Raw genomic sequence first — 26,976 nt, 5'->3', positions numbered from 1 at the left:
CAAATTATCCATTTTACCTGCAGTTTGTGTTGCCTAAATTAATTAAGCAGATACATACATTATTTTGCCACCTATAGCAAAATAAAGTAAAGTTACAAAAGTTTTGTTTTTTATTTGATCTGATATGTTTTATATTATAAAACTTATAAAACTTTTAAATAAGATTCATTTGAGAAATAAAAATGATGATGATATTAGTGTAAATATTGATGTAAAGAAAATTGACGTATATTTGAAATGAATTATTCAATATACTCTATGATATCTTTTTATTGTATGTATAAGTTGTAATTTCATAATAAAAACACTTTTGATCCTACTTACATATTTTATGTTCTAATTAATTAAAGCACTTTATTTTATTGAAAATTAGAAATTCTTTTATATTAAAAGTGTGAAGTTTTAAATACATTATTTGTTGAAATTTTAAATTAATCGATAGTCGACCACTCTTTCGATATATTTAATAATCGATATAGAACATCGATAGATGTAAACAGTAAACTTTGTAAAGAATCTATGTAAATTGTGATTAAAGTATAAATTTATATTTGTAATGGCTAATTTTACTGAAGACTTGTTTGACGTTTTTGAAGAAACAGAAGATATAGAAGTGATTCCAACTCCAATAAAGCCAAGAAATGAAGATATAAACGCATCGTTAAACGAAAAGTTAGTATAAACGTTTACATAACCTCTTCGTAATATAAGTATGTATGTAGTCTGAAAGTAAATTCAAGCACTCTTTTTAATTAAAAGAAATAATATGCACACAGGGGAACCAATACAGAAAGTGGAACTAAACGAGAACTTGAAAATAATTCTGATGCATTTATTTCTAAAAAATTACGACCTGATCCTGTATTGGAGGATTTAAAGTAAGATGCAAAGTGTTAAAAATAAGGGCTTATAGTATTTATCAAGAGCAGTAAAAAGTGTCTATTCAATGTTTCCATTAACTATACATCTAAATAATAAAAGTTAAATTTACATCATAAGAATTGTTTTTAGAATCTATGTCAATTAAACATCTTTCTACTCTTTTCAGTGAGTACTATAAGCTCTTTAAATATTAAATACTTTTTTTCTAACAACCTATACAGTAGTTGTTCCTCTTTTAGTTATTTGCAAAGTTTTATTTGGTTCACTTAATAATTATCTTTGAATAATATATTTTCAAATTTTCAAATTTTTATAGTATAGAAGAATTAACATCACGTATCAAAATACATACAATAGAAACGATTGAGTCATGTACACACGAAGTTGCAGTTCCACCAGATTATGAATATGTATCCCTAGAAAATAAACAAGGCAAACCAGCAAAAGAGTACAAATTTGTATTGGATCCTTTTCAAAAGGAAGCAATATTATGCATCGAGAATAATCAATCTGTTTTAGTTTCCGCACATACATCAGCTGGTAAAACTGTTGTTGCAGAGTATGTATTAGAATTTGAGAAAATGATATATTTTAAATAATCTATGTATTGTTAATAATAAATAATGTACAAAATTTTGTAGGTACGCAATAGCGTGTTCGTTGAGAGATAAACAAAGAGTTATCTATACAACACCTATAAAGGCATTAAGTAATCAAAAGTACAGAGAATTTTTTGAAGAATTTGAGGATGCAGGTTTAGTAACTGGAGATGTTACAATTAATCCAACAGCAAGTGTGCTTATCATGACTACTGAGATTTTAAGGAATATGCTTTATCGAGGATCTGAGGTTTTTTAAAATATTTTTTAAATTTACATGTAAATAATATTCTTACCCTCTAGAATCTCAAAAGCGTATTTAATATTTAGGTAATGCGGGAAGTTGGATGGGTAATTTTTGATGAAATTCATTATATGCGTGACAAAGAAAGAGGAGTTGTTTGGGAAGAAACATTAATATTATTACCAGACAATGTGCACTATGTATTTCTTTCTGCTACTATACCTAATGCCAGACAGTTTGTAGAATGGGTTGCACATTTACATAAGCAACCATGCCATGTTGTTTATACAGATTATAGACCAACTCCTTTACAACATTATATATTCCCTGTTGGAGGTGATGGTATCCACTTGGTTTGTAGACTATAATAAACAAGTAGCCTGTGATGAAATGACCAACATATATTTATATATTTATATTTATATGTAGGTTGTAGATGAAATGGGACAATTTAAAGAAGAAAATTTTAACAGAGCAATGGCTTGTTTGCATCATGGTGATGCAGCTAAAGGAGATACTAAAGGACGTAAAGGAGGTATTCGTCCATCGAATGCTGGGCAAACAAATATTTTTAAAATGGTTAAGATGATTATGGAAAGAAATTTCGCACCTGTAATTATATTTAGTTTTTCAAAAAAAGATTGTGAGATATATGCAATGCAATTGGCTAAATTAGATTTGAATACGTTAGAAGAAAAGAAGTTAGTAGATGAGGTATTTAATAATGCTATGGATGTTCTTAACGAAGAAGATCGACGTTTGCCACAAGTTGAAAATGTATTACCGCTTTTAAGACGAGGTATAGGTATTCATCATGGTGGACTTTTACCTATTTTGAAAGAAACTGTGGAAATATTGTTTGGAGAAGGATTAATAAAAGCGCTCTTCGCGACAGAAACTTTTGCTATGGGATTAAATATGCCAGCACGGACAGTTCTATTTACATCATCGCGAAAATTTGATGGTAAAGACTTTCGTTGGATTACATCTGGAGAATACATACAAATGTCTGGTCGAGCAGGCAGGAGAGGTTTAGATGAAAAAGGAATAGTAATATTAATGATAGATGAACAAGTTAGTCCTGTCGTTGGTAAAGCAATTGTACAAGGAAAACCAGATCCTATTAATTCAGCATTTCATTTAACTTATAACATGGTTTTGAACCTTTTGAGAGTTGAAGAAATTAATCCGGAATATATGCTTGAGAGGAGTTTTTATCAATTTCAAAATCAAGCATCTATTCCAGACCTATATAACAGTAAGTGGATTATCTTTTCGCCTATTAAATATTATGATTTAGAATAAAATATTATTTCTGTATATCATTGTAGAGGCGAAGGATTTACAAATTGCATATAATGCGGTGACTATTGATAGGTATAACCATATATCTTCTTATCATGATATACGTGAGCAACTTGACCATCTTAGCACTGAATTTAGGTCATTTTTGACGAAGCCAGAATATTTACTCCCATTTTTACAACCTGGAAGATTAGTAAAAGTATGTATTTATATATATTATTTACATTTTAAATCATTTTTTTTTCATAATTATATTGATAATTGTAGGTAAAAAATGAAAATGAAATGTTTGATTGGGGTATTATTGTGAATTTTAAAAAGAAAAGCCCTAAAAACCCAATGAAAGAAAGCACTGCTATTATTATTGATATATTACTTCATGTTTCTAAAGACTCCAAGGAAGGTTGCCCTGTGCCTTGTCATGAAGGAGAAGAAGGTGATGTGGAAGTAGTTCCTGTTATACACACATTAATTTCTCAAATTAGTTCACTTAGATTGTATTATCCAAGGGATTTAAGACCATCTGATAACAGGAAAAGCGTATTAAAAACGATACAGGAAGTAAAGAAAAGATTTCCTGATGGACCACCATTATTGAATCCTATTACAGATATGCATATTGAAGATGAAGCTTTCAAAGATATTGTTAAAAAAATTGAAGTATTAGAAGAAAAATTATATGCTCATCCTTTGCATAAGGTAAAATAGTCATCTTCTGTTTTTACATATTTTTTCTTAGTTTTAATTCCTTACATTAATAATGAATATTTTACCTTCTGTTAATGTAGGATCCTGATGTAAATACTCTATATGAACAATTTTTACATAAAGAAGATTTAAGTAGTCAGCTAAAACAAGCTAAACTAGAATTAAAACAAGCTAAATCAATACTTCAAATGGATGAACTAAAATGTAGGAAACGAGTATTGCGAAGAATGGCCTATTGTACAGCATCAGATGTGATAGAACTAAAAGGCAGAGTTGCTTGTGAGCTGAATGGAGCTGATGAATTGTTAATGACAGAAATGATTTTTAATGGTTTATTTAATTCGCTAAGTGTCCCGCAAATGGTAGCGTTAATTAGTTGTTTTGTTTGTGATGACAAATCAAATGAGATGCCTAAGTGTACTGAAGAGTTAGGTGGTCCACTCAGACAAATGCAAGATTTAGCTCGAAGAATAGCAAAGGTATCTACAGAAGCTAATTTAGAATTAGATGAAGACGCATATGTAGAACGATTTAAACCGTATTTAATGGACGTTGTATATGCTTGGTGTAAAGGAGCTACCTTCTTGCAAATTTGCAAGATGACAGACATATTTGAAGGTATGTTTAGAATTGTTGTTCCTTTTTACTAGATTATTGAAGGCCTTTACATGTTATTTTTAGAGAATAATGCAATTTTAATTTATTTTAGGTTCTATCATAAGATGTATGCGTCGTTCGGAAGAAGTTCTTAGACAGTTATGTCAAGCAGCAAAAAACATTGGAAATACGGATTTAGAGAATAAATTTAGCGAAGCAATTAAGCTTATAAAGCGTGATATCGTTTTTGCTGCATCTTTATATTTATAATATAAATTCTTAAAAAAATTAAATATTATTCAAAATATATCTTTTTATTACAAATTCCATTCATATTTGTTACAAATTGAACTCCTTTAATATATCTTTAATGCTTTTTGCAATCATGGTAACGACAAACAAAAGGCTACTTTTGTTTGAGGTTTTTTGAAATGTAATTTATTTTTAGGAATTTAAAATATACAATGCACATGCATGGAAAGAACCTTTTTTTATAATATAAGACTACATTTGTCGTACGAATGAATAGTACGAAAAAATACAGCATAAAAATGTAGTTACACGATAAACTGAACTCATACTAACTGATAACTATTCAAAACTTGTTAAATAAATAACACTTTCAGAATATTGCAATGTTTAACTTCTACATTTTAATTTAATTACAACAAGTTACTTATCGTTCTTCTAAAATTACTGTTTCTTGAGGACAGAATTTTAGATCCATAAGAGTTAATTTCGAATCCATAGAAGTTAACTGAAACAAATAAGAAAATAACATTAAATAAATTTTAACTTCACTATTACAAAGTAATGACACATGTAAAAAGCTCATTTATCCACGTTTAATTCAATAAAATGAGAAGCACATTTACGTAGTGAGAACTCAAGTGCTTACATCATCTACTTACATCCCTTCGAGGCCAACTACATAGAACTTTGTATTCTTCTGTTGGGTAACCTTCCACAATAAGGAAATTAAGAAGCGTTTGTAATGGTGTATCAGACTGAAATCTACGTTCCAAAAATTTCCCAGCTGGGAGCCGGACTCGTACTTTTAGCACTCCATCACCAGTACTTTGTTGTGGTTCGGGAGGTAAACTTGATTCTACTGCTTGTCTATGAGCTTCTTTTCTCGCTTCTTCAGCCAACCTTTCATTTTCTGCTTGTTCTTTTCGTTGTTTTTCTAGCTCTTCTTGCATTTGTTTCGCTTCTTCTTTCGCTCTAGAATTATATCGAAATTAAAACAATTTGGATATATATATATTTATCAAAATATTATATGTATATTTTTAATGTACCTGTCTGCAGCTAAACTTTCTTGATATGCTCTATCTTGCTCCTGTTTTACTCTTTCTCTAGCTTGTCTTTCTTCTTCAACACCAATATCGGTACGTCTTTGTTCCTATTTTGAAAAAATGTAATGCTAGAGATTATATTAACAACATATATTAATTTTCATTTACCTGAAATACTTCAACAACGTGAATTAAATTCGTTAATAGTTCATTTACTCCGACATTGGCATGTATTACTGTAAACATTTCTGTAATTGATCTAGCTCTCATTATAATTACAAGAGCAGGTAAAGTATCAACATCTATATTTTCCATAGCTAATGTTGCAAACGATCCTAACGTTTGTTTTACAGATGAAAGAAATCTGTAAATTAAAGGCATTTTGCAAGAAAAAGGTTTGATGTTATTAAAAAATTATCGTTTATTGTTATATATACTTTTGCTTATTGGATTCAAATGTAATATCCCAACCCCATACAATGAAATTTGCTGAGAGGACTTGGAGTACTGCTTCACAACTTAATAACTGTGTGCAAAATACATTTGCTAATACACTATTATCATGATGCAAATATACAGCTAACAATTTTCTCTGTAACATTAAAAAATTATAATATTTTATATAAAATATTAATTAAAATAAATAATTCTATCAATTACAAACCTCTTTCGCAGGCTTTAAACATGATTCTTTAACAGCATCTTTAAATGTACCAGTAAAAAATTCTGGATGTGCTGGTCCATACCGTTTTTCAAATTCTTCTGCAAAATGCATTGTACCTATTGTTTCATCTGTTACATTTTCTGGCACTAAAAATAAATTAAATAAATTATTGATAATGTAAAATTAAATTAAAAAAATTTAATGTACGTACTAAGACGTTGAGTTTTTGTAGATCTGACATTATCTACAAAAACATCATCTTCTATATCATCTTCATCTATAGAACTGTCACTCTCAACTAGGTCTATAACTTCCTGTAAGTACATAAGTATTATTTTAAAGCTATATATATATATATTTGCAATTTAATTATTACTATACCTTTCTTTCTTTTTTTATGGGGATTTCATTAACAGATAGATCATGTTCTGGATAAGAAATTCCACTCTGAGCTAACATAACATTATCATTTTTTACTGAACTTGGCCAGCCTTTCCATTGTTGATTTCGAACTGGAACAGCTGTTAATGAATAAATGCCAGATTTTACATCCAAAATTGTATTGGTTCCAGGAAATTTCAAGTTATATGTTTCCTTATTTATTTCATTTTTAATGTTCAAAGTATATGTTTGAGTCATTCGATTTGATAAACTCACTCTACAAAAATAATAAATATGTGTAATTATACATAAAATTGAAATATTTTATAGAATTAAACAGATCATTTTTTAGAAAATTTACTTACATATCAGTTGTTAAATCAACATCTTCTGTTGCTGGAGACATATACAATGTATTTTCTTTAGGTAAATCTAATGATTGTAACGATCTATAATCTGATTTTGGCTCTTTTTTCCACCCATACAGACGTTGTTGGCAAGGTGGCACATTTGTTTGTACCCATATAAGCTGTTTGAGATCCTCTGAAAAGATATATATGTGTAACTCCCATTTTAATTATTGTATACAAACAATATAATAAAGTGTTAACCACTTACTTAATGATGAAAACTCAGACAAATTTATTTTATATTCATTATTAAGATGGTTAATATGGAATGTAAGAGTTCTTTCACTTTCGCAACTTTTAGGTTTACTTGTCCCTGGTTTTGAATTTTCTGTTACTTCTACTTTGGAATTACTTTTAGGATCACAATTGGTTTGGGATGATAATGAATGTGCCTGAGGCATTCTTTCAATTTCTTCTATCATTTCTATATCTGGACTTACTTCAGAAGGTAATTGTTGTGTAGCATGAAGCATAGCTTGATTTACTGCCGCCTATATAATATGATATAATATCACTTAAGTTCTAATGCTTTTTTAAATATAATACATAAATGAATTTATACAAAAAGTTACCAATAAATCCCAATTTGATTCTTCTAAATATTTAATAGCATCACCAACATCATCAATTCCTGTACATGCCTAAAAGAATAGTTTACATTTATTTATAATATTCATAAATAATTAATATAAATATTAATATAAAATAGAGAAAATATTTTTTGAATTAATTAACAACAGAATTCTTTTTAAAGTTTGTTTCTGTACTTGTAATTTTACAGTCTTTGTTATCCGTTTTTATGATTTATAAATACAATAATACAAAAACAAAAAGAGCGTGAAAAAACGTTTAACAATATACAGAATTAAACATCATAAAATATCGTTTTAATATTAATAATATAGGAAAATTGTCAAATTTTCAAAATCACTTCTTTTTCTTTTTTTTCTTTTTTTTCTTTTTTTTTAATAAAACGAACTGTGAGAATTTTTTTGAAAATTCTCAGAGGACAAAACTTCATACTAAATTTTTTACTTATTTTTTCTCATGGAATCGTTTTCTTTTTGGTTGTACTACGATTTTCAGTCCACCCTATATATGTGTATGCTTATCTTTTTATATACTTTAAAATATCGCTAAAATTTTGACAGATCGAAGACAAAACAAACGAAAATATTGTTTTATATTTATACACTTTTTTTACTACTGTCAATGTCATTAATGCATACAGCATAACCTAAAATTCTATTTTGTATTTAATATTGGCGAATAATTAATCATTCAATATATTACCTGAAAGTTAGCTAAAATCTCATCCCGGATCCCAGCCATCGTGTCGTCGTTTACTGTCACACTTAAAAAATACTTTCGGATCGCGAAACGCTAACTCGTTACTTTTTGATCGTTACAAGCAACATGCACAACTAATGTAAGCCATTGACGTCTTAAACCTCACTCTAATTCGAAACGAACATTGAACCATCTAGGTATATAGTGTTTATACATTTTCCCTTGTAGCAGCAAATAATTGTTCGTATATTCAACGATACCAAGAAAGATATTTTCATTGCACGAATAAAGGTTTCCAATATATGTGAACTATTATGATTGGTAGAATCTCAAATCGTTACAAGCGATCTCCAATCATATTTGAACAGCAAGAAATACATGCGAAATACTTTTCTATACGTTTATGCTTATGATAACGTAATATAAACATTTGACATTCTATATCTTCAAATCATAATATATCTTACTTATTATAAGCGTTTAATAATAATAATAATAATTGATTTTCATAAATTGCCTTGTAGTTTATGTAACATTTAATCTTCAGTCTACGCTCCTCTGAATTATGAGACACTAAATTAATTCAAAACTGATAAAATAAATTATTAATATTCCATAATCTACATTACTATAGGTAAATATCAAAAACATAATAGCAAAAATTTGTCTTAATCGAAAAGAACTAATTATTTAATTTTAATCTGGAACATGTCACGTGCATATATGCATAAATGAAATACAGGCTTTACTATGTGAAAAATGGTACTTTAATACCGTGATCGTAACAGAATCGAGTTCTGTTCCGTCCACGTGAAACCAGTCGTAAATTTACAGTAGTTGTTTCCATTGTCAAAAAGTTTTGTTGCGTGCATCGTAGCTGCGCGCGTGGTCGATCGAGGAAGAAGACTTTTGTGCCTTCCACGCCGGGCACCGCCACTCTATCATGATCAAATTATTCTCGTTAAAACAGGCGAAAAAGGATGGCGAGTCGCCGAAAGCTGGCACCCAAAAGAAGGCATCTGCAGCACAACTGAGAATCACAAAAGGTTTATTGACGGTTACTCATAGTCTCCTTTACAATGTCTGTTGTATTTGTTACTATAAATTCAACTTAATATATAAAGACTAAAACGTATCGATTAAAAGCTGATTAAAAGTTTTGTTAAGATTCAACGTTGTAGTTAGTTTTAAATTTTGTAACAGTCAATATTTGTCCATTTTTATTTTATACCATATTACGCGCATATTATATATTTAGTTCTTTACTTTCATTTACCTTGCATATACATATATACAGAATTTACAAATTAATTTATTTCCGTATTTCTTGAAGATGTTGATTTGTGGGCAAAAATGTTATAACTTGTTTATAAAATATTATTTATAACGTTTCGACAAATTAAGCTAACTTTAACTTAAAAATTTTAAAATTAACTTAACTTTAAGAAGTTAACTTAATAAATAATAGAAATATATGGTTATATCCAATGAAGCAACAAAGAATTATTCACAAGATTATTATAAAGAAAATTCCTTAATAAATAAGATAATGTGATTTGATTTGTTTTTATAGTTTTTGTTATTAATATTAATATTTACATAATATTTAAGACTATCTTAAATTAAAAATATTTTGTTCACTATTTTGACCTTTAAATAACCTTGTGTAATTTGAATAATTGAAATATATTTTTTCTTCTATTCTTTAACATGTACGTTAAGAAATTTTTATTTTATGTAGACATAAATGAACTTAATCTTCCAAAAACATGTGGGACAGAGTTTCCTGATCCAGATGATCTTCTCAGCTTTAAGCTAATTATTTGTCCAGATGAGGTGAGAACATTTTTCTTTTTATATATACAACTTGGTAATGATTTAAAAATTTTTTAGGGATTTTATAGAGGTGGTCGATTTGTCTTCAGCTTTAAAGTTGGGCCAAATTATCCACATGAGCCGCCTAAAGTAAAATGTGAAACACAAGTTTATCATCCTAATATTGACTTGGATGGCAATGTGTGTCTAAATATTTTAAGAGAAGATTGGAAACCAGTCCTTACAATTAATTCTATTGTCTATGGATTACAATATCTTTTCTTGGTATTTAGTATAACATAAAATTATTACATTTTCTGTAACAAAGTAGAGAATTTTCTACATAAATGCTTAATTATTCAATTTATATCAAATTCGTTATATGTTACATCTTTGTATATAATTGAGCAAAGAAATTTTTATGAAAAGATATTATTTGTTTAGGAACCAAATCCAGAAGATCCATTGAATAAAGATGCTGCGGAGGTCCTGCAAAATAATAGGAGAGCGTTTGAGCAGAATGTAGCAAAAGCAATGAGAGGTGGCTATGTTGGCGCGTTTTATTTCGAACGGTGTCTCAAGTGACATTAACGTTCACTTTATCCGAGGACACATTGAGGAAAGAGATCGAGAGTAGAACTCCTTCATGCTCTAAACGTGTTCCTCTCATCCATCTCATTCGTTTTAACGGGCCTCTTTGCGTCTTCATGAGTGCTTCGTACCTTTGGTCAATAAACCATCGGTAAAAAATACCACCGATGTGCTGTTTTCTCGGAGTTGTGGGATACTTTTTTTCCTTTCTGTACTTTTGTTTTTCTTTCAAATGTAACAAAGAATTGAAATTGTATTTACACTTGCAAGCTTTTTATTCAACTGTTAATTCGTTAGTATATATAATGAAAACAGAACATATTGCTAATAACGATTATTAAAGTTGTTTTTGAAAGTACGTCCATTAATGATTAGAAGTTACTGCTTTACTAGATACGCTTTTTGCAAGATTAAACATGAAAATAAGCGTATAATTATTTTGTATTTAAAAATTTATTTTTAACTACAATCTTCTATACCCAAATGAAAATTTCATAGTATCTCTAAAACTGGAATTGTTCTAATCTTATTTTTAAGAATGTATGTGTGTGTATACATATATATATATATATATTTTTATAAATTATATATATATATATATATATATATATATATATATATATATATATATATGCGTATAGACAACAGCAAATGTATCTACAATTTCAATCATCGCAGCTCCTCTTATAAATGTATCTCCGCCCTGAGGGTTACTTTGCAGGATATAAATTATTTTCCATAAATGGATATATGTATATATCCTGCTAAGTTCTTCATTTAAAATCACGTAACTTAACTTATGTATCGATCGAAAGTGGAATATAAGGCTGTTAACGAAAAAATTTTGCATTTTAATTGTTAGTCAATTCTGTTCCTAATTATACAACTTCCGTTTTTCTAGTCAGATATGATAACCAATGTTACTATGCGGAACTGTTATCAAATTTTATTTTATTCCTTCAAATAAATGAATAAAAAATGGTTAATAAAGCATTATACAATTTTTACAAAACAGGACTTAGCTTAACTAATGTCTTTAAATTAGAAACTTAGTAAGTCATAAACTTTGTACATGACTTTTACTTGTAATATAATGTACAAAGTGATATAATTCTGCATAAATTTAATCTCCTTTTGAAAATATTATTACAATTAATGTTATTGAAATTAAAGCTGTTAAGTTCTTTAAGTCTTCATTTTTAATTAGCATTAATTTATTATACTCTAGTACATTGTTTAGGAAACTTACAAACTAGAGAAGCGTCCTAGCCTCGATCCAATTTGCTTTGTTTAAGTTAGGTCCCATCCGCGTCGAGCATGTTGAAGGCACTTTTTCGAGCGCTTCAAAAGCGATCGAACTACTTTCTCCTTTTTCGTCTGCTTTCCTCTTTCAAACACACACATACATACACGCGCTCTTTCTCTCTTTTCACCCTTCCATTTTTAGTTTCATACATATCTTTTTCTTTCTCGTACAAAAAAAAAAGATTCGATCGCGCTGAACGATGGATTGGCGTGAGCTCGGCGAAGAAGCACAGTGATTTGGAAATCGAGATCAGAACATATTCCCTGGAATCTGGAAATCGAAATAGCAATGATCAAAAATATCTTTCATATCAAAAAATACAAATTACTATCTTTATTTATCCTAGATGCATTTTTCTACTATGAGAATTAATTACGTTTTACTATTATGTTATGAGAAGAAGCGTGCTTCTCCGCAGACTCCATCGTGGAATGGATTTCCAAACGCTCGAAAGGATGCTACCATTGTTGTATGTACCGAGCTATAGTCATGAAAAGTCAAAAACGTGGAGAAAAAAACAAAAATGAGAGCTTTTTTCATGTTGAATTCAACTCGTGTGCAACTCGGTTTTAACGGAGTGGGAACATGTACTGCATTGTTAAGGATACTCGACTTGGATGCTTCACAATTTATTTACTTACTTAAGCTAAGAATATAAACGATCGGGTGTCTATCGGCTTAAAAGCGTTCCACCAAAATTGAACGATGTAGGTACAGTCTGTGAATGAAAGGCGTAACCTAAAACAAAAACATTAAATATATGTATATTATTTTAGTGCAATGCATCTCGAAAGCACCTATATTATACCTATATTTTTTATCAATAAAAGGGAGGCTTACCACCGCTCTGTTCGATTCTTTTACTTTCAAGGGCTGCTTTACGCTGATCCGCTAAAAGAATAATTTCCTGTAATGCCTTTTGCTGTTCTGCAGTTAAATGACCAGTCAATGCTCTATACCAAACTGTATCTGTTCTTTCAATATCTGTAAATAAAAAAGAATTTAAGTATGTACTTCATTCAACAAATAGAAGGAGGTACAAATATGTGGGAAGCATAAGAATATAGTGATTACTCACTTTGCATTACTTCTTTGAAAACAATGTACTCATCTTGATTCATATCATCTGAATCTAAAGGTGTGGCATAGTATTCAAGTGGAGTTTCCTCATTAGCATCATATTCTGAGTCATCATCATCATCATCTGATCTGTGATCACCATGTCCATCTTGAATTGAAGCTGATACATTAAAACCATGTTGTGTAGATGACCTTGTCACCTTCTCCTGCAACTTTTCCAAATATTCTTGACTAGCATCGTCGATTTCGTCTTCATCGGATGATAAAACCTCTATATAAACATATTGATAGCACTATTAGTTTTTGGAAATAAAAATGAATGAAAAGAGATATAGGAGGATAAATGGAAATTCCTACCTTCATCGATATCGCTGTCGACCTCCTCATTTTCTTCGTCACCGACGTCAGATGCTTTAGCTGCATAGGCTCTTTTCAGTCCATCAAAAAGTAGAATCAAAGATGGGATGATTTGCTGGGCGCATTCATTCACTGCTGATGGTTTTGCAGGACCCATACTGATTAAAGTACACAATCCAAGAACACAGAGCTTTCTATCATGCAACCTAAATAATGTAAATATTGTTTTTATAAAAATGTATCAATTAATATTTATAATATTTAATTATAGAACAAAAATGCAATCACTATTGAACAATTAAAATAATTCACCCTAAAAAACAATCTGTATCGTGAATCCATTGTTTAATAAAGTGTGAAGCGATTGGTTCTGTCGACTGTCTAAAATTTCCTTGCAATCTATCCATTGTTTCAAGACAAAGTGCTGGGTTATAATAAAGTGCTGCAATTACTACTTGCAAACACATTGTTCTTAACTCAGATGTTTTAACTTCACGCATCAAACGTTCTAGTACCAATTGTACAAAGGAAGGTATGCACTAAAAGAATAGCATTACATATGAAATTTGTCACATTCTTATAAAATAAAGTTAGGTTAAAATGCACATTAAAATATACATCTAGAGTGTAGCTTACTTGATCAATATGATCTTTACACTGCAAGATTATGACTTCCAATAATTTTGCAGCATGACATTCTGGATCTTCTCCAGCATCCCCTGTTAATACCTAGTATGTACAAATAAAAAATGAATTTTTAACAAAATAAATTAAAAACAACGCCTTCTTCAATTTTTATAAAAACATGATCAACGTACAGCTTTGCACATATTAAACATAGCCAATATATGATTTTCATTTGATAAGAATGCTGGAGTATCAACTGTAATATAATTATGAAGAGCAGGCATCATATCAGTAAAGTATTCAAAGCCATCTTTCTGGAATAACTCATATATCATTTCTAAAACTTTCCACATATCTCCTGATATTGTTTTTATTGTAAGATCATAAACTAATGAAAGAGATTCTTCATAGAATTCTAAAATAAAAAAATACATTACCAGTCATTTTAATAAAGTGTATATTACATTTAGTATCTGTGCCTTCATTATTATTATTTGCCTTACCCATGACACTTCTTCCAAAGATATGAGCCACAACTTGAAGCACTGTTGGTTGCAATCGTGCTATGATTTCTGGTTGATTTTCCATTACACTTAATAAAGACTCTATTGTATTTAATAATCCCATGGCAGTAATAGCTTTTTCATCACTGCCTTCATCTGTTTCGAGCACATGGCTGAAAGTCGCAGCCTAAAAAATATCAATAAGATTTTTTTTCAATATCTTAATTTATTTTGTAAAGGGAAGAAATAAAGGAATAATACTCACAAGATGTTGACATATCTCAACTGCGATTGGCATAAGTTGGTCTGGATATATATAAACAATTTTTTGAATAACGGTTGTTAAATCATCATTTTCTGTTTCTCGTACAATAGCTAATAATTCAAGGGTTATAGGCTTAATTAGAGGTTTTACATATTTTTTTGCTTTCTCTTGAGCAGAAAGAAGCATTTGCAAAGCAATAGCAGCTTCTACCTTAACAGGTAGATCTTTGTCCGTCAGAAGAACGTTCGTCGTCAATCGAACAGCCTCAACTAATATTTGTTCTTGCTTAAATTTTATTTCGGAGAAATAATGCAATACCCAGCATGCCTGGAGTGTAATAATTATAAAAGGATTACAAATCAAATAATCAATAAATTTTAATAAATAACAATATACGAATTACTTACTCTCGCTCGCATATGTCCATAATCACTACTAAATTCTGGAAGAACATATTGTAGTAACATCTTATCCATTTCCTCTTTATAAACTTTCTTCTTTAATAATACATCTGCTAAACTTCCAATCTAAAGAAAACTGATTTTTAGAATGTTTTATATTTTCTACTTTATAAAATACTTTTCTACATAAAGATAATTACCATATGCAATGCGCCATCCTTTTGTGTAGGGTCTGCATTTGGACTAGTTAGTACTTCCACACAAAATTGTATAGTTTCCTGGAGCATATCTTTACGTTTCTTACACGCAGAATATAATAAGGACTGTGCTGCACTTACTGGAGACACATAGTCTTCAAAAATGTCTAGAAAGTAATAAATTATATCATTTATTAAAATAAAATAATAAAAGACAAAGTATATGCAAAGAGGATACACTTTATTTTTAAATAAATCATCTCACCAAATTTGACCCTAATATATTCATGTGGATTACTATTCCAAAGATCTTCATCTGCTGCAGAATATGAGAGTATTGGAAAGAGTACATCACGAATTATCTCAAACATGTGTGGTTTCAAAAGCTTCCATGAATATGCGTGGCTTACTCTATACATCAAAACAGAGAATTTTCAAACTGTAGCTTGCAACATAATAGAATTATTGTTTGAATTTATTGCTTACCCTTGATTAATATAATTAATTGATTGTTGAATCACTCTAGGTGATACATATATCTTTCTTCGATATTGGTCCAAAATTTTCAAAAGGACTTCAAGTATTCCTCCACTAAAAGTTCTTAAATACCACCCAGAAAACTCCTTGTACTCATGAGTTACATTTCCTGGACTTCCATATCTTTCAAACACTCTGCGTAAAATATGAAGAGCCCACTTCTTACATTTCCACCATGGCAATTCAGCTCGTTCGTCATCATCTAAATCTGGATTGTTGGTCTCAGATGGAACAGGTCTATCAGCTACTTGTCGTATCACATCCATCCATTGTGAAAAAACTTCTTTTGAAATCAAATCTAAAGGAAGTGTATACTGAAAGAAAAATCATAAATTATAATGGAAATTAAAAAAGTGATTACATATACTTTTATACAGAATAATATGTTTAACATCTATAAAAGCAAAATGTATACCTGTATAAGGGTGAAAAATATTTTTAATATCTGTTTTTGCAGCGATACTGATTGTTCTGAAGGATCTGGTAAAAGTCGTAATATCAATTGATAAATCATAGGAAACAAGAGATTCATTGCTTCATTTAATGGTGCTCTTTCTTCTGCCTTCTTATATCTAAAAAAATATACCAGTAAATGTTTCTACTATTATCACTGCAATTTGAAACATATGTAATATGTCGTGTTTTGGTAATAATTTTTTCTTTGAACAAGAAAGTCCAATAAGACATACTCAAAATTTTTGACAAGTTGTTGGAGTGCAAGGAGAACACCTGGCCAGCAAGAAGCATCTGAATTCTGTAAATATATTGTGATCTTGTCCACTATCTGTGTCCATCTTCCAGGAAAGTCATGTTTAACTATATTACTAACACAAACACCCAATTGTACTCTAAATCAACAAAAGAATGTATTGATTAAGATTACTTATAAAGATACCATGTTACATATATATATATATATATATTGTATACTTTCTACAATTGAAAATGTGATTGTGATAGAAAAACTTACCTAATAAGTTCTGGTGCATGTACAAGAGCATCAACAATTGCATCACGGATCATTGCACGATCTTGTTCATGAATAGTAAACTCGACTGACCCATTTTCATCTTCTCTGTCAGTCCAATTTGTTGTAATTAGATTCTTCAAATATATAACACCTAAATTGGTATTAAGTTATCATTAGGTAACTAATTTTTTCTTTTTTTTTTTAAGCAATTAATCTTATTAATTACCGGCTTGTCTTACAGACATTTCCTCTGCAGTCATTAAAATTTGAAGTAGTGTTGGTGCAAAACCAATAATTTTGTGAATCTGAAAACATTATGGAATCCTTTAAATTATAAATCTAGCCTAGTGTAGTTATTATTGTATGTAAACCATTATATGTAACTATAATATAATCTTTTATAATTTGAAATATAAAATAATAGTTCATTTTTATTAATATTCAACAGAGTATATAAACACTATGATGCATACATTCAATAGTACAAATGAAGAGAAAGAGCGTTAATAAATAATAGTATTAAATTATAACAAATTAGGAGTATCTCGTAAATGAAAAAGAATGTTTTTAAGTAATAATAATTAAGTAATAAGTAAATATCTCAGAATTGATAGACAGTAAAATAATGTTTTAAAATGTTAAAAAATTTATCTATGTTATTTCATGGAAGAATATATAACAAAAATTTCTAGATCCACATAATTATGAGTTTGGTTAAATGCCGTCCTCTCGAAAATTAAAATTAATAAAAAAAATCAAATTGTTAGCTAACAAAGATAAAAAGATTTATTTTCCTGAATATGTTTTAGAAGAATGAATTATATATGTATACATATATACATAGGTGAATAATAATGAAGAAAATATAAAAGATGAATAATAATGAAGGAAAATGATAGGAATGGAGCACATGTTTCTGTTGGAGTATCGGTCATTTAAGCACGTTTTCAATAAGTTGACCGACCTGTTTTAGCTGCTCCTCAGCTTGCTTCTGTTGCTGTGGGTCGATCGTGGCACGTAATAATTCTGTCACTTTTCGTATATCCATCTTGTAATTGGTTTCGTAGTAGACGGTGATGTCCAAATTTTTAACTCTTCGTCACGAATTCGACCCGGCGCATTCACCTCGCTACTCCCTCATCACGTGACACAACAATATGGCAGCCAAAACTGATGTGCGAAATATCCGGCCGTTAACTGTATAAGAGTTAGAAAGGGAACTGGCAAATTCATTACGTTGCAAGATTGTAGATAGCAAACTACGTTATAAGCAGATACATGTGCAATAGCTATATTTGTTTATAGGTCATCGGTCGGTCAAAACATTGTAATCGTAATTGTATGCACCATAGTTGAAGCTGCACCATTTTTACTACTATTGCATTAACTTGGAAAAGATATAATTTAATAATATTTTTAAAATTTCACTTGAGTGAAAGTGTTAAGAATTTAATTAAAACAAGAACAGTGATATGTTGCAATTAATAAACCTGCCTGACATTGTTTTAGAGACAATTTTGTCTAACCTTTCGTACGATGATATTTCTCGATATAGAATTGTAAGATTATTTTTATCTTTCTTGTGTGTTATTGTTTGCTAAGACTCATATACTAAGTTTTAAAAAAAATTGTAACAGGTTTGTAAACAATTTGATCGGATATGTAAAAAGTTATTAAACCGAGGTTTCAATTTGATGGAAAAATATCATGCACAATGTTTGCGTGCAGTAAAAAGTCAATTACCACGAAGAGAATCAGAAAGAAGGAGTCATCCTTTGGCACGTCATTGTGATATATTAACAGCTATCGAAACAAGAATATCTATGTTATCCATGACTTTTATAAAATATGTGGATCTTAATTTGTGTTGTTTTATTCCCGGAAAGGTAGAGTATTAATAATTTCAGCTCTTTTGATATATGTTTAATTAATATATATTTTTGCATCAGGTAATCGATGAGATTTTTCGAGTTCTTCGTTTAATTCGGGATTCTAAAACTCCACCCAGGGCTCATGAAATACTTCAAGAGTTAAGAGATATTAGTAGCATGGCTATGGAACATTTCGATGAAAAGATTTTACCAGGTCTAAAACACAGTATTTGTACTTCAGTTGTTAGTAATGTAGGTTCTTATGAATTGCCAAGTGGAAGTTTAATGATTTCTCATCATACTACAAGTACAAACAGTGTAACACTGCCACACAATTTTAGTTCAGAAAGATTGAATCAGACTTTCAAGAAAATTTATAGTCGTACTAAAAAGAATAAATTATCTGTTCTGTCTATAAAAGGACAAATTGGTAAAATGAAACTTCGAATGAAAAGACAAGGCTTCCAAATGAGATTACAAAGCTTAAAATTACAAGAGCAGGCAAAGAAAATACATGATCAAGATACACAATTAGCTGAAATGAGAAAACATCTTGAAGAGTGGGAACAAAAAATGGTTGATTTAACAGCTGAACTAAGTCGTGCAAGAGAAGAAACACAAAAACCTGATTCTATAGAAACTTGCAAAAGAAAGCATATAGATATGATTAATCAACGAGAAACTGATACATTGCAAACAAAAGAACTGCAAGCGAAGAAACGTAAATTAATTGTAGAAAGAATATCATCTAATGATGCAAAAGATGTCAAATTTAAAAAATTTATGACTGATCTTCTTGCAGGTAATGCTATAGAAGCATATCCATCAACTTCACATTAATTTACTATTTGTACATAATGAGGTTGTATATCAAAACAAAATTATTATTCTATGTGTATTTTGCATTTTGTATGTTATAACTGAATAAACTTAAATGTTTAAGCTTCTTCCATATTTAAATCAAATCTATACAACTGCTTCTACAATATAATTTAAAATTATTTGAAAATATAGTAGCGAAATATCTAATAAAAAAGTAGTATGCAAAAAATGATATGTTATTTTAAAGCGATACTGTGTTTAATAAATAAACATACAACCAAATCTTTTTAATTCAGATAGATAATATTGTACAATTTATACAATAGTCCTCGTTTAATAGAAGCACACTCCGAACCGCGTCGCGTCTATTACTATACTAAGGGAAGTAGATACATATTACTGGCTGTTATCTGATTTTGGCTTGCACGCTTCTTAAATACTTACATATTTATATCAGAAACAAGAGTGACAAACAGAGTCTGAAAATCTGAATGAAATGAAAGGAAAGATTCGATAGTTATTTTATATTAAATTCATTCATATATGGTCACGTTTTCAGCTATCATTTTCGCCAAAAACACTTGAGATATTTTATTAAGATAAATACGAAGTAAAAGATATAAAAATGTTACTTTTCTTATTTTGATGTTTCATTGTTTGTGGAAATAGCCTGATCACAGATCAAAAATGACGCGAACGCTTGCTCTACGTAAAAAATTACAAAAACTGGTGGAATAACATTGCGTCTATGAGCGGAAAATACTGTACATACAAACACATGAAAAATGAAATGTGTGATGTTCTCTATTTTGATGCAAACATATTATTAAACAAAAAAAATATGCGTATAAATATAACGAATTGTATATTAAATTATTGTAAAAATTTAAAATACAATTAATAAACATATTAAAATATATAATTGTACGCGGCATGATATGACTCATATATTATTTTAAATATATCATTAAAATGTAGATATTAATTATCAACTAAAATATTAGCCCTTAACGCTCCGACTTTTAATTGTGAATATCGACCTGTAACTCCAACTTATTCTCATCATATTTCGACATCCGAATTCTTCATGGAGTTTATCGAAAATTTACTGTTCAAAACGATTGGTAGACAATGCTACTTCGCAAACATCGCATCTTACATTCTTTATAACAGAGGAAAAAAGGAAAAATTATTTATTTAAAAAAAATAAGAAATAAAAATCATATTATTTCTCGTGGAATTTTTTAAAATGGTGAATACAATAAACTGATATAGGCGAGATGCCGACAAACGGGTCAAACGTGAACTCTCACATCTGAAGAATACCTAGCGATTGAAATAAAAAGCAGTCGCAGCGCGCGTAATAGTCCGCGCTTGGTGATAGAAGACAGTCATCCGATTGCGTAATAATCCGCGCTTGGTGATAGAAGACAGTCGCAGCGCGCGGATTAATCCGCGCTTGGATACAAATGAGCTAAAGTCATTCAAAACAATCTTTATTCGTCTTAGAAGTAATATAATTTTGCTTACAATATTTATATTAATTATAATTGAGTAATGTGTGGAATTTTTTAAAACATTCATTGGGATGCAAACCGGGTTTGCGTTCACAGGTCTCACAGTAGAAAACTGTATGTTTTTTTACCGCATTACTTCCTTTTGGTGAACAAACAAGACACTTTTTCTTTTTCCCTTTCGGCAATTGATTTATTATATGGAGTTTCAGAAGGCCTGCCATACACATTGTTACTCCGAAAATTACTTACAAGCTGACTTACTAATAATTTGACAAACTTATAGTGTGACAAAGCGTTTTCTCCTTTCCTTTCCTGAGAAATTTTGTAAAGTATATAAGCATTTATTACGCTTGTTTCTAGTCCTCAAAAAAACAATTTCTACCGCCATTTCAACGATTTTCTCAGGAAACAATATGTTGATGCATATTGATCGGCTTTATCTACACCACCCTTATTACTCCTATAATCAGCAATCACATTTGGTTTTGAAGCTTCTTTAATAGTACAATTTCGTGATGATCTAGTCATGACTCTTGACCCAAAGGTGTGATATGTGCTCAACATAGTGACAATTCACTTGTCTTTCCAAGCAAGGAGTAAGTAATTTGAATGGCGCATTGCTATTATATTTGAATTGATAAATTTCGGATTAGAAATTCCTTGTGGTATGTGTTTGCGATTTTTTTATATTGTACCTGTTATGTGACTCTTCATTTGTAACAATTCCTCTGCCAGGACTAAACTTGTACAGTATCTATCTGTGTAAACGTGATATCCTGCACAGCCAGGAAAGGAATGTAACAATTTGTTACACAGATGTAAAACTATTCGTGATGATACTGGCAGATCTGGTTTTATAAAATCTTGCGATGTGAGTTTGCCATAGTATGGTAAAATGCCATAAACGTATGCGGATTTTGCGTCGGCGAGGACAAATATCCGTATTCCCCATTTAGTAGGTTTCTGTGGATTATAGTTTATAAAACTAATCCTCCCCTTAACTTTTACAACAGCTTCGTTTATAGAAACTTCTTTTCCGGGTACAAAATACTCTCGGAATTTCTCGTCCAAGTATTCGATGAAATTGTTTATTTTCTGAACTCTCGTTCTGATGTCTTGAGCTTTTGAAGCATTCTCATTCAAGTGTAACATCCAAAAAATTTGCAAGAAACGCTTCCGGCTGAATATTTTGTTAAAGAACGGTATTCGTGTTTCAAATTCCTTTGATCGATAATTTTAAATTTGGCTCGCATAAATTGTACCCATGTTCAGTATGACACCAAGAAAAGCTTTCATCTCTTCAAATTCAACCTCACACCAGTCATTCCACATAGAGCATTTTGATAATATCCTATCCCTAAGAATATGCCTTGCATATAAATTTGTTTCTAGCGTAATGTCTTCTATTAACGCATTAGTAAAAAATAATCGAAAGTACTCAATAGGTTCATATAAATTGTGTACTTGCGGACCAGGAGTTTTTGTACCAGTCGAAAATTCAAATCGTTGTGGAATGATATCTTCGTTAAAAATTTCCTGCCAATCAGAAGGTCTTACGTTACAAATACTCTTGGTTAGATTTTCTTCCTGTGGTTCTCCATCATCTGCACTTTCGATGAATTCGATGAAAGTTTTCTTATTTTTCTTCTTCTTCCAGGAACGAGAATATCATTATCACTGCTGTCACTATAACTGCTTTCCAAATCAACAGCTACATCATTATAGATGCGAAAATCAAGATTGTTATCGTCACTATCTATACCTTCCTCATAAGGATAATTCATTTTTCTTCTCGACATAATTAAAATAGATGGGTTTACAATAAAACAGGTTCAGGTCTGACTATCTTTACTGATCGCTTGTAACTGACTGAGGAGTATCATTTTTTGTTTGTAAACAATTACCGGTAACGACCCAAAAATACATTTAGAGTAGAGCGCTGTACATCGGTGGTGCTTGAGAGGCACACTTGAAGCGTTAACGGTTAGATCTCACAAATATTTAATTTCTTTTATTTTTATCATAATAAATTTTCTATTTACAGAAAAAATTTTATTTAATATTGGTAAAAACATTAATATAAGATTAATAACAATAAATTATTGGTAAAAAATATACTATCAAGTGTACGTAATTATATTTGTTCATGTGCCTTTACTCTCTGTTAATTGTGATTGTTTTTCTTATTATCTATAACAATACAAAATAATTAAAGTGTACTGTATTGTATTTTTGTTTTGTAAATATTATGTTGTAATACGTGGTTATATGCGAAAATACACTTGAGATAATACTCTACATAATTATTACAATATTTTTTGGAGGAATTACAAGTGTTCATTTTAATTCCGTATGTGTAATGTATATTATTGAACATATTTCTAACTAAAATAATGTAATATAACATGAAATAACAAAAGATCGAAAGTAAAATATTCTAAGGGATAATAATATTTATTATAATTTTTTAAGATATTTAATTCTGTGATTCAATCTTTTTGCCATGTTTTTCTTCAGATTCTTTATCTAATAAACTTTTGTCTTCAACAAGTGGTAAATTGAATATCTCTTCATAAATTACAGCATGTGCATTCTGCAAATAAACTTGTTGCTTTTCTCTTATATTTTTTCGTACAGCAGTTCTTTCCACTTCAGGTAATACAAAATTATAAATCATATTAGCAACCATTTCTTCTTCTGATAATTTTGTTGCACTAAAATATGAAGCATTAGGAAATATAATATATTAGTCACAAAAAGATTTTATAAAATGTATAATATTCATCATACTTGTTCTGCGCAGCTTTTGATATACTGTCTATTTTATCGCACAATTCCGAAATATATGCTTTAGTTGTTTCATCAGATATCCATTCAATGCCTTCTTTTATTATATCTTCTAAATAACTTTCCACAGATTCTTGATTAACTTTCATAGTTTGCCTAAACATTTCGTCAAATTCCCTGCGACGATTATATTCTAATTGACGTCTTCCAGCTTCCGCTGCTTCTCTCGTAGCTCTTTCTCTTTCAGCCAATAATGCAAAAGCATGTATTCGACGTTCATCCTCTAATCTTATTAATTCCTTAAAAATAAGAGTGAGAAATATTATAAAAATTGTATTTAATTATTTTTAATAATCGGAACTCAAAATGAATTGTACTTTGCTAAGAAAATCTAGCATTCCCGATATAGTCATTCCTTCTAAAGAATTAAGAATTTCATATAAACGATCTTCTTGCATAGATTTTTCACTTTGTAAATGTTGTAATTCTAACGTATGCGCTTTTTCTTCTTGATGTTGTTTTTTACTATGTTCTTCTAATCCATAAGATGATTGTAATTCTTCGATTAATTCCCTACATCTATTGCGGCCTTCGAACATCTAAAACATGATCACTTTTTTATCGAAATTTTTTATCGAATTAATCGAAATATCTTATTTAGTCTCATTTCATATCATTTAGTTTCTAATTATTACCATGCATTGGATAGCTCTTCCTTTAATTATTTTTTGAATAAGTATAGACAACTGATGCAGACGTTTATTTGTTATATCTTCTGTGCTTTTTCTATATGGTGTAGAAGGTAGAGATGGCAATTTATATTTGCGTTTCAATAATAGTGGTGCCTCTACTGTCTTAGTACTTGATCTACTTGCTTTCAGGTCACTATGTAATTGACTTAGCTTTTCTTTTGTCCATCTTGTTGCTCTGATACATAAATCAGCTGACTTAGATCTCGGCTTTAATGCACTTAATTCTTCATATGTTGGAAGCCAATTTGGCAATGTATTTATTTCAGTTACATCTAAAATAATTGAAAAATATAATATAAAAAATATCATATACAGATATAATATTAATATTAATATACATATTCTTTTTACTTTCGATACAGCCTTCTCCTAACAATTCTTTTTCTATTACTTCATGTCTTCTTTGAGGATGTTCGCCATAACGCATTTGTGGGGCATACAATTCAGAAGATGGATCATCATGTTCTTTAATAATATCACGTTTAAAAGGTTGCGATTTTTGTTGTTGTCTTTTATATAGTTTTCTCAATTCTCTTCTAAGCTTGTGTTTAATAGAGTTTATTTCTTTATCTCTACGTATAGATAAAAAATTTGTCCATCTATCCAAACGGCCTTGAATCTTTTTTTCTTTTTCATATTCTTGTGATTTAGATATTTCATTCATTAATTCAAGCCTATAATCCACTATTGCTTGAATTTCCTAAAATTAAAAAATTGTATTTATTAAGCATTTTATTCTAGAGATGAACATAATTACAGTCTATATTTTATGAATTAAGAAATATTTACTGATTCTCTAAATGCCCATTCATCTATTTCTAATGCATTTATTATAGCTGATCGCCTTTTTATGTTTGCTGGTGTATCCATAGGAGGAAGAACAGCTTCCCATGCTCTTTTTCTTCTCATTCTATTAATGATTTCTAAATCATGAATTCCAATTTGTAATCCATGATTCCAAGATAAATGTGCTATTGATAATGCTTCAGGATAATGGCCTGGAAAATAATGTTAATATTCATCAACAGGTGAAAATATGAAGTATATCTAATATATTATACCTGATTTAATTTTATACGGTGGATCCCAAGGTGCAGTTTGTGAGTCACTATCCCGATAATCTGTTTGGGTTCCTATATTTCTAAATGGTTTTAATTTAGGTGAAAATGTATAACATTGTTTTTGTGCATTTGTTACTATGCCACTTAAAATATCATGATTAAATCGTACAGGAATATTCATATTTTGTGATTTTGATACTAAAAATGGTACAACTGGTCGATAAAAACATTTAAAACTGTTACAGTATTCAATTTTGGTTAATTTATTATGTCCAGCCATTATCCTATAAGTATCAGACATAAAGCAATTGTATGTGCTCACGCTCATTTCTTAATTATAACATAATGTATAAAAATATTGATTTTTAACTTATATAAATGGTTTACCTGTAAATTAAAAATTATAACATTAATTTATTACTCTAAATCATTATTTAATATATTAACTTGCTTAAACTCTGCAATCCAATTTTCTTTTTCACTGTTACATTGTCCCTTCAAGCTATACTCTAAATTTTTTACTTCATTTTTATATATACGCACATCATTTTTGTATATATTCTGCAAATTTATAAGTATGAAAGTTTGTACTACTATTATTTAACAGAAAAAAACAAGAATAATATCATAAAGCAACTTACATCCATAAAAATGTTTTGCATGTCGGATGTTTGAAATTTTGGTTTATTAGCACATGCAGTATATGAAGATTCTGTATATATAAATATATAGAAAGATCATAGAAATTTAATTAATAACATATGTATTATAAAATATATAACTTACGGTTTAATATTTGTCTTCTAGGCATCTTTAGAATTAAACAGTTACATACTCTATTTTAAGATAAATTATTTTAGTATTTTAATTTTAATTAATTAAATAGTTTATATAAAAAAAATACTATTGTTTTTTAAAAAGAAGTTGATATTAGCTGTTTAGGAAAAACTTCTATATCAAATGGATATTGATCAAACACCTAGCTTCAGACTTTTTAGAATCATATAGTAGAGATTTATTCCGTTACTATATCAGTAATAAACAATGTTTTTAGCAAGTTTTAATAAAACTACATTGGTTGTGATATCTGTTGCATATAATACCAGTATTTTACACATAATAACAACCGATAAGTTATT

At 29.5% G+C, this 26,976-nt stretch overlaps 7 protein-coding genes across 9 annotated transcripts; 3 read left to right on the top strand and 4 right to left on the bottom strand.

The window, feature by feature from the left end:
- Window positions 1-489: 489 nt before the first annotated feature.
- Window positions 490-4,926, top strand: Mtr4 (exosome RNA helicase Mtr4). Its single transcript, XM_069119130.1, has 10 exons — window positions 490-672; window positions 777-878; window positions 1,199-1,441; window positions 1,524-1,731; window positions 1,812-2,078; window positions 2,155-2,983; window positions 3,057-3,229; window positions 3,298-3,729; window positions 3,819-4,356; window positions 4,448-4,926. The coding sequence occupies exons 1-10, from the start codon at window positions 557-559 to the stop codon at window positions 4,603-4,605; spliced, it is 3,066 nt and encodes a 1,021-aa protein (XP_068975231.1). The 5' UTR covers window positions 490-556; the 3' UTR covers window positions 4,606-4,926.
- On the bottom strand, window positions 4,629-8,686 carry casp (Fas associated factor casp). Of its 2 annotated transcripts, none has more exons than XM_069119132.1 (12): window positions 8,382-8,686; window positions 7,661-7,729; window positions 7,297-7,579; window positions 7,044-7,221; window positions 6,679-6,955; window positions 6,509-6,611; window positions 6,298-6,443; window positions 6,071-6,225; window positions 5,802-5,997; window positions 5,637-5,740; window positions 5,234-5,559; window positions 4,629-5,092 (listed from the first exon to the last, which is right to left on the bottom strand). In XM_069119132.1, exons 1-11 carry the CDS (start codon window positions 8,418-8,420, stop codon window positions 5,235-5,237), a joined length of 1,875 nt encoding a protein of 624 aa, XP_068975233.1. In that variant the 5' UTR covers window positions 8,421-8,686; the 3' UTR covers window positions 4,629-5,092; window position 5,234. The 2 variants fall into 2 exon arrangements, with proteins under 2 accessions (XP_068975233.1, XP_068975232.1); XM_069119131.1 differs by having other exon boundaries at window positions 5,247-5,559.
- Window positions 8,687-9,150: 464 nt separating this feature from the next.
- Window positions 9,151-11,046, top strand: UbcE2M (NEDD8-conjugating enzyme UbcE2M). The gene is made up of 4 exons (XM_069119134.1): window positions 9,151-9,424; window positions 10,120-10,214; window positions 10,272-10,478; window positions 10,638-11,046. Exons 1-4 carry the CDS (start codon window positions 9,322-9,324, stop codon window positions 10,776-10,778), a joined length of 546 nt encoding a protein of 181 aa, XP_068975235.1. The 5' UTR covers window positions 9,151-9,321; the 3' UTR covers window positions 10,779-11,046.
- msk (importin-7 msk) lies at window positions 10,637-18,196 on the bottom strand. Of its 2 annotated transcripts, none has more exons than XM_069119128.1 (19): window positions 17,992-18,196; window positions 17,254-17,332; window positions 17,028-17,178; window positions 16,747-16,905; window positions 16,473-16,629; window positions 16,007-16,371; window positions 15,786-15,931; window positions 15,524-15,687; window positions 15,330-15,449; window positions 14,923-15,249; window positions 14,658-14,844; window positions 14,346-14,569; window positions 14,164-14,256; window positions 13,840-14,066; window positions 13,528-13,733; window positions 13,169-13,441; window positions 12,931-13,074; window positions 12,732-12,828; window positions 10,637-12,360 (listed from the first exon to the last, which is right to left on the bottom strand). In XM_069119128.1, the coding sequence occupies exons 1-18, from the start codon at window positions 18,073-18,075 to the stop codon at window positions 12,761-12,763; spliced, it is 3,174 nt and encodes a 1,057-aa protein (XP_068975229.1). In that variant the 5' UTR covers window positions 18,076-18,196; the 3' UTR covers window positions 10,637-12,360; window positions 12,732-12,760. The 2 variants fall into 2 exon arrangements, with proteins under 2 accessions (XP_068975229.1, XP_068975230.1); XM_069119129.1 differs by having other exon boundaries at window positions 10,637-10,682.
- A 144-nt stretch (window positions 18,197-18,340) lies between these two features.
- pall (F-box protein pallbearer) lies at window positions 18,341-20,647 on the top strand. The gene is made up of 3 exons (XM_069119133.1): window positions 18,341-18,586; window positions 18,665-18,913; window positions 18,977-20,647. Exons 1-3 carry the CDS (start codon window positions 18,500-18,502, stop codon window positions 19,736-19,738), a joined length of 1,098 nt encoding a protein of 365 aa, XP_068975234.1. The 5' UTR covers window positions 18,341-18,499; the 3' UTR covers window positions 19,739-20,647.
- A 1,274-nt stretch (window positions 20,648-21,921) lies between these two features.
- LOC138182658 (piggyBac transposable element-derived protein 4-like) lies at window positions 21,922-23,021 on the bottom strand. The gene is made up of 3 exons (XM_069118687.1): window positions 22,848-23,021; window positions 22,500-22,773; window positions 21,922-22,358 (listed from the first exon to the last, which is right to left on the bottom strand). Exons 1-3 carry the CDS (start codon window positions 23,019-23,021, stop codon window positions 21,922-21,924), a joined length of 885 nt encoding a protein of 294 aa, XP_068974788.1.
- Window positions 23,022-23,365: 344 nt separating this feature from the next.
- Window positions 23,366-26,117, bottom strand: LOC138182946 (cilia- and flagella-associated protein 91). Its single transcript, XM_069119420.1, has 7 exons — window positions 25,838-26,117; window positions 25,566-25,774; window positions 25,128-25,476; window positions 24,720-25,048; window positions 24,402-24,623; window positions 24,028-24,323; window positions 23,366-23,951 (listed from the first exon to the last, which is right to left on the bottom strand). The coding sequence occupies exons 1-7, from the start codon at window positions 26,115-26,117 to the stop codon at window positions 23,714-23,716; spliced, it is 1,923 nt and encodes a 640-aa protein (XP_068975521.1). The 3' UTR covers window positions 23,366-23,713.
- Between the last annotated feature and the right edge of the window lie 859 nt (window positions 26,118-26,976).

The sequence above is a fragment of the Bombus flavifrons genome, chromosome 8 (genome assembly GCF_040668555.2).
Source record: "Bombus flavifrons isolate JBK064 chromosome 8, iyBomFlav1_principal, whole genome shotgun sequence".
Lineage (NCBI taxonomy): Eukaryota > Metazoa > Arthropoda > Insecta > Hymenoptera > Apidae > Bombus > Bombus flavifrons.
This window is presented reverse-complemented; position numbering and strand designations above follow the sequence as displayed.

Excerpts from the sequence above, each read along its gene's own strand:
- Mtr4 (XM_069119130.1), top strand. The coding sequence starts at position 557 with ATGGCTAATTTTACTGAAGACTTGTTTGACGTTTTTGAAGAAACAGAA. Across the intron at positions 879-1,198 it reads CCTGTATTGGAGGATTTAAA|TATAGAAGAATTAACATCAC; the intron begins GTAAGATGCAAA and ends AAATTTTTATAG. Across the intron at positions 2,984-3,056 it reads TATTCCAGACCTATATAACA|AGGCGAAGGATTTACAAATT; the intron begins GTAAGTGGATTA and ends ATATCATTGTAG.
- casp (XM_069119131.1), bottom strand. The coding sequence starts at position 8,420 with ATGGCTGGGATCCGGGATGAGATTTTAGCTAACTTTCAG. Across the intron at positions 6,612-6,678 it reads CCATAAAAAAAGAAAGAAAG|GAAGTTATAGACCTAGTTGA; the intron begins GTATAGTAATAA and ends ATGTACTTACAG. Across the intron at positions 6,226-6,297 it reads GTTTAAAGCCTGCGAAAGAG|AGAAAATTGTTAGCTGTATA; the intron begins GTTTGTAATTGA and ends TTAATGTTACAG.
- UbcE2M (XM_069119134.1), top strand. The coding sequence starts at position 9,322 with ATGATCAAATTATTCTCGTTAAAACAGGCGAAAAAGGATGGCGAGTCG. Across the intron at positions 9,425-10,119 it reads ACAACTGAGAATCACAAAAG|ACATAAATGAACTTAATCTT; the intron begins GTTTATTGACGG and ends TATTTTATGTAG. Across the intron at positions 10,479-10,637 it reads GATTACAATATCTTTTCTTG|GAACCAAATCCAGAAGATCC; the intron begins GTATTTAGTATA and ends TTATTTGTTTAG.
- msk (XM_069119128.1), bottom strand. The coding sequence starts at position 18,075 with ATGGATATACGAAAAGTGACAGAATTATTACGTGCCACGATCGACCCA. Across the intron at positions 17,179-17,253 it reads AATGTCTGTAAGACAAGCCG|GTGTTATATATTTGAAGAAT; the intron begins GTAATTAATAAG and ends ATACCAATTTAG. Across the intron at positions 14,067-14,163 it reads GTAAAGATCATATTGATCAA|TGCATACCTTCCTTTGTACA; the intron begins GTAAGCTACACT and ends CTATTCTTTTAG.
- pall (XM_069119133.1), top strand. The coding sequence starts at position 18,500 with ATGTTGCAATTAATAAACCTGCCTGACATTGTTTTAGAGACAATTTTG. Across the intron at positions 18,587-18,664 it reads ATATTTCTCGATATAGAATT|GTTTGTAAACAATTTGATCG; the intron begins GTAAGATTATTT and ends AAATTGTAACAG. Across the intron at positions 18,914-18,976 it reads GTTGTTTTATTCCCGGAAAG|GTAATCGATGAGATTTTTCG; the intron begins GTAGAGTATTAA and ends TTTTTGCATCAG.
- LOC138182658 (XM_069118687.1), bottom strand. The coding sequence starts at position 23,021 with ATGAATTATCCTTATGAGGAAGGTATAGATAGTGACGATAACAATCTT. Across the intron at positions 22,774-22,847 it reads TTTCATCGAATTCATCGAAA|GAAATTTTTAACGAAGATAT; the intron begins GTGCAGATGATG and ends TCTGATTGGCAG. Across the intron at positions 22,359-22,499 it reads TGGTGTCATACTGAACATGG|CTCAAGACATCAGAACGAGA; the intron begins GTACAATTTATG and ends ATGCTTCAAAAG.
- LOC138182946 (XM_069119420.1), bottom strand. The coding sequence starts at position 26,117 with ATGGCTGGACATAATAAATTAACCAAAATTGAATACTGTAACAGTTTT. Across the intron at positions 24,324-24,401 it reads TGCTAGATTTTCTTAGCAAA|GAATTAATAAGATTAGAGGA; the intron begins GTACAATTCATT and ends CTTATTTTTAAG. Across the intron at positions 23,952-24,027 it reads TCAAAAGCTGCGCAGAACAA|TGCAACAAAATTATCAGAAG; the intron begins GTATGATGAATA and ends TTCATATTTTAG.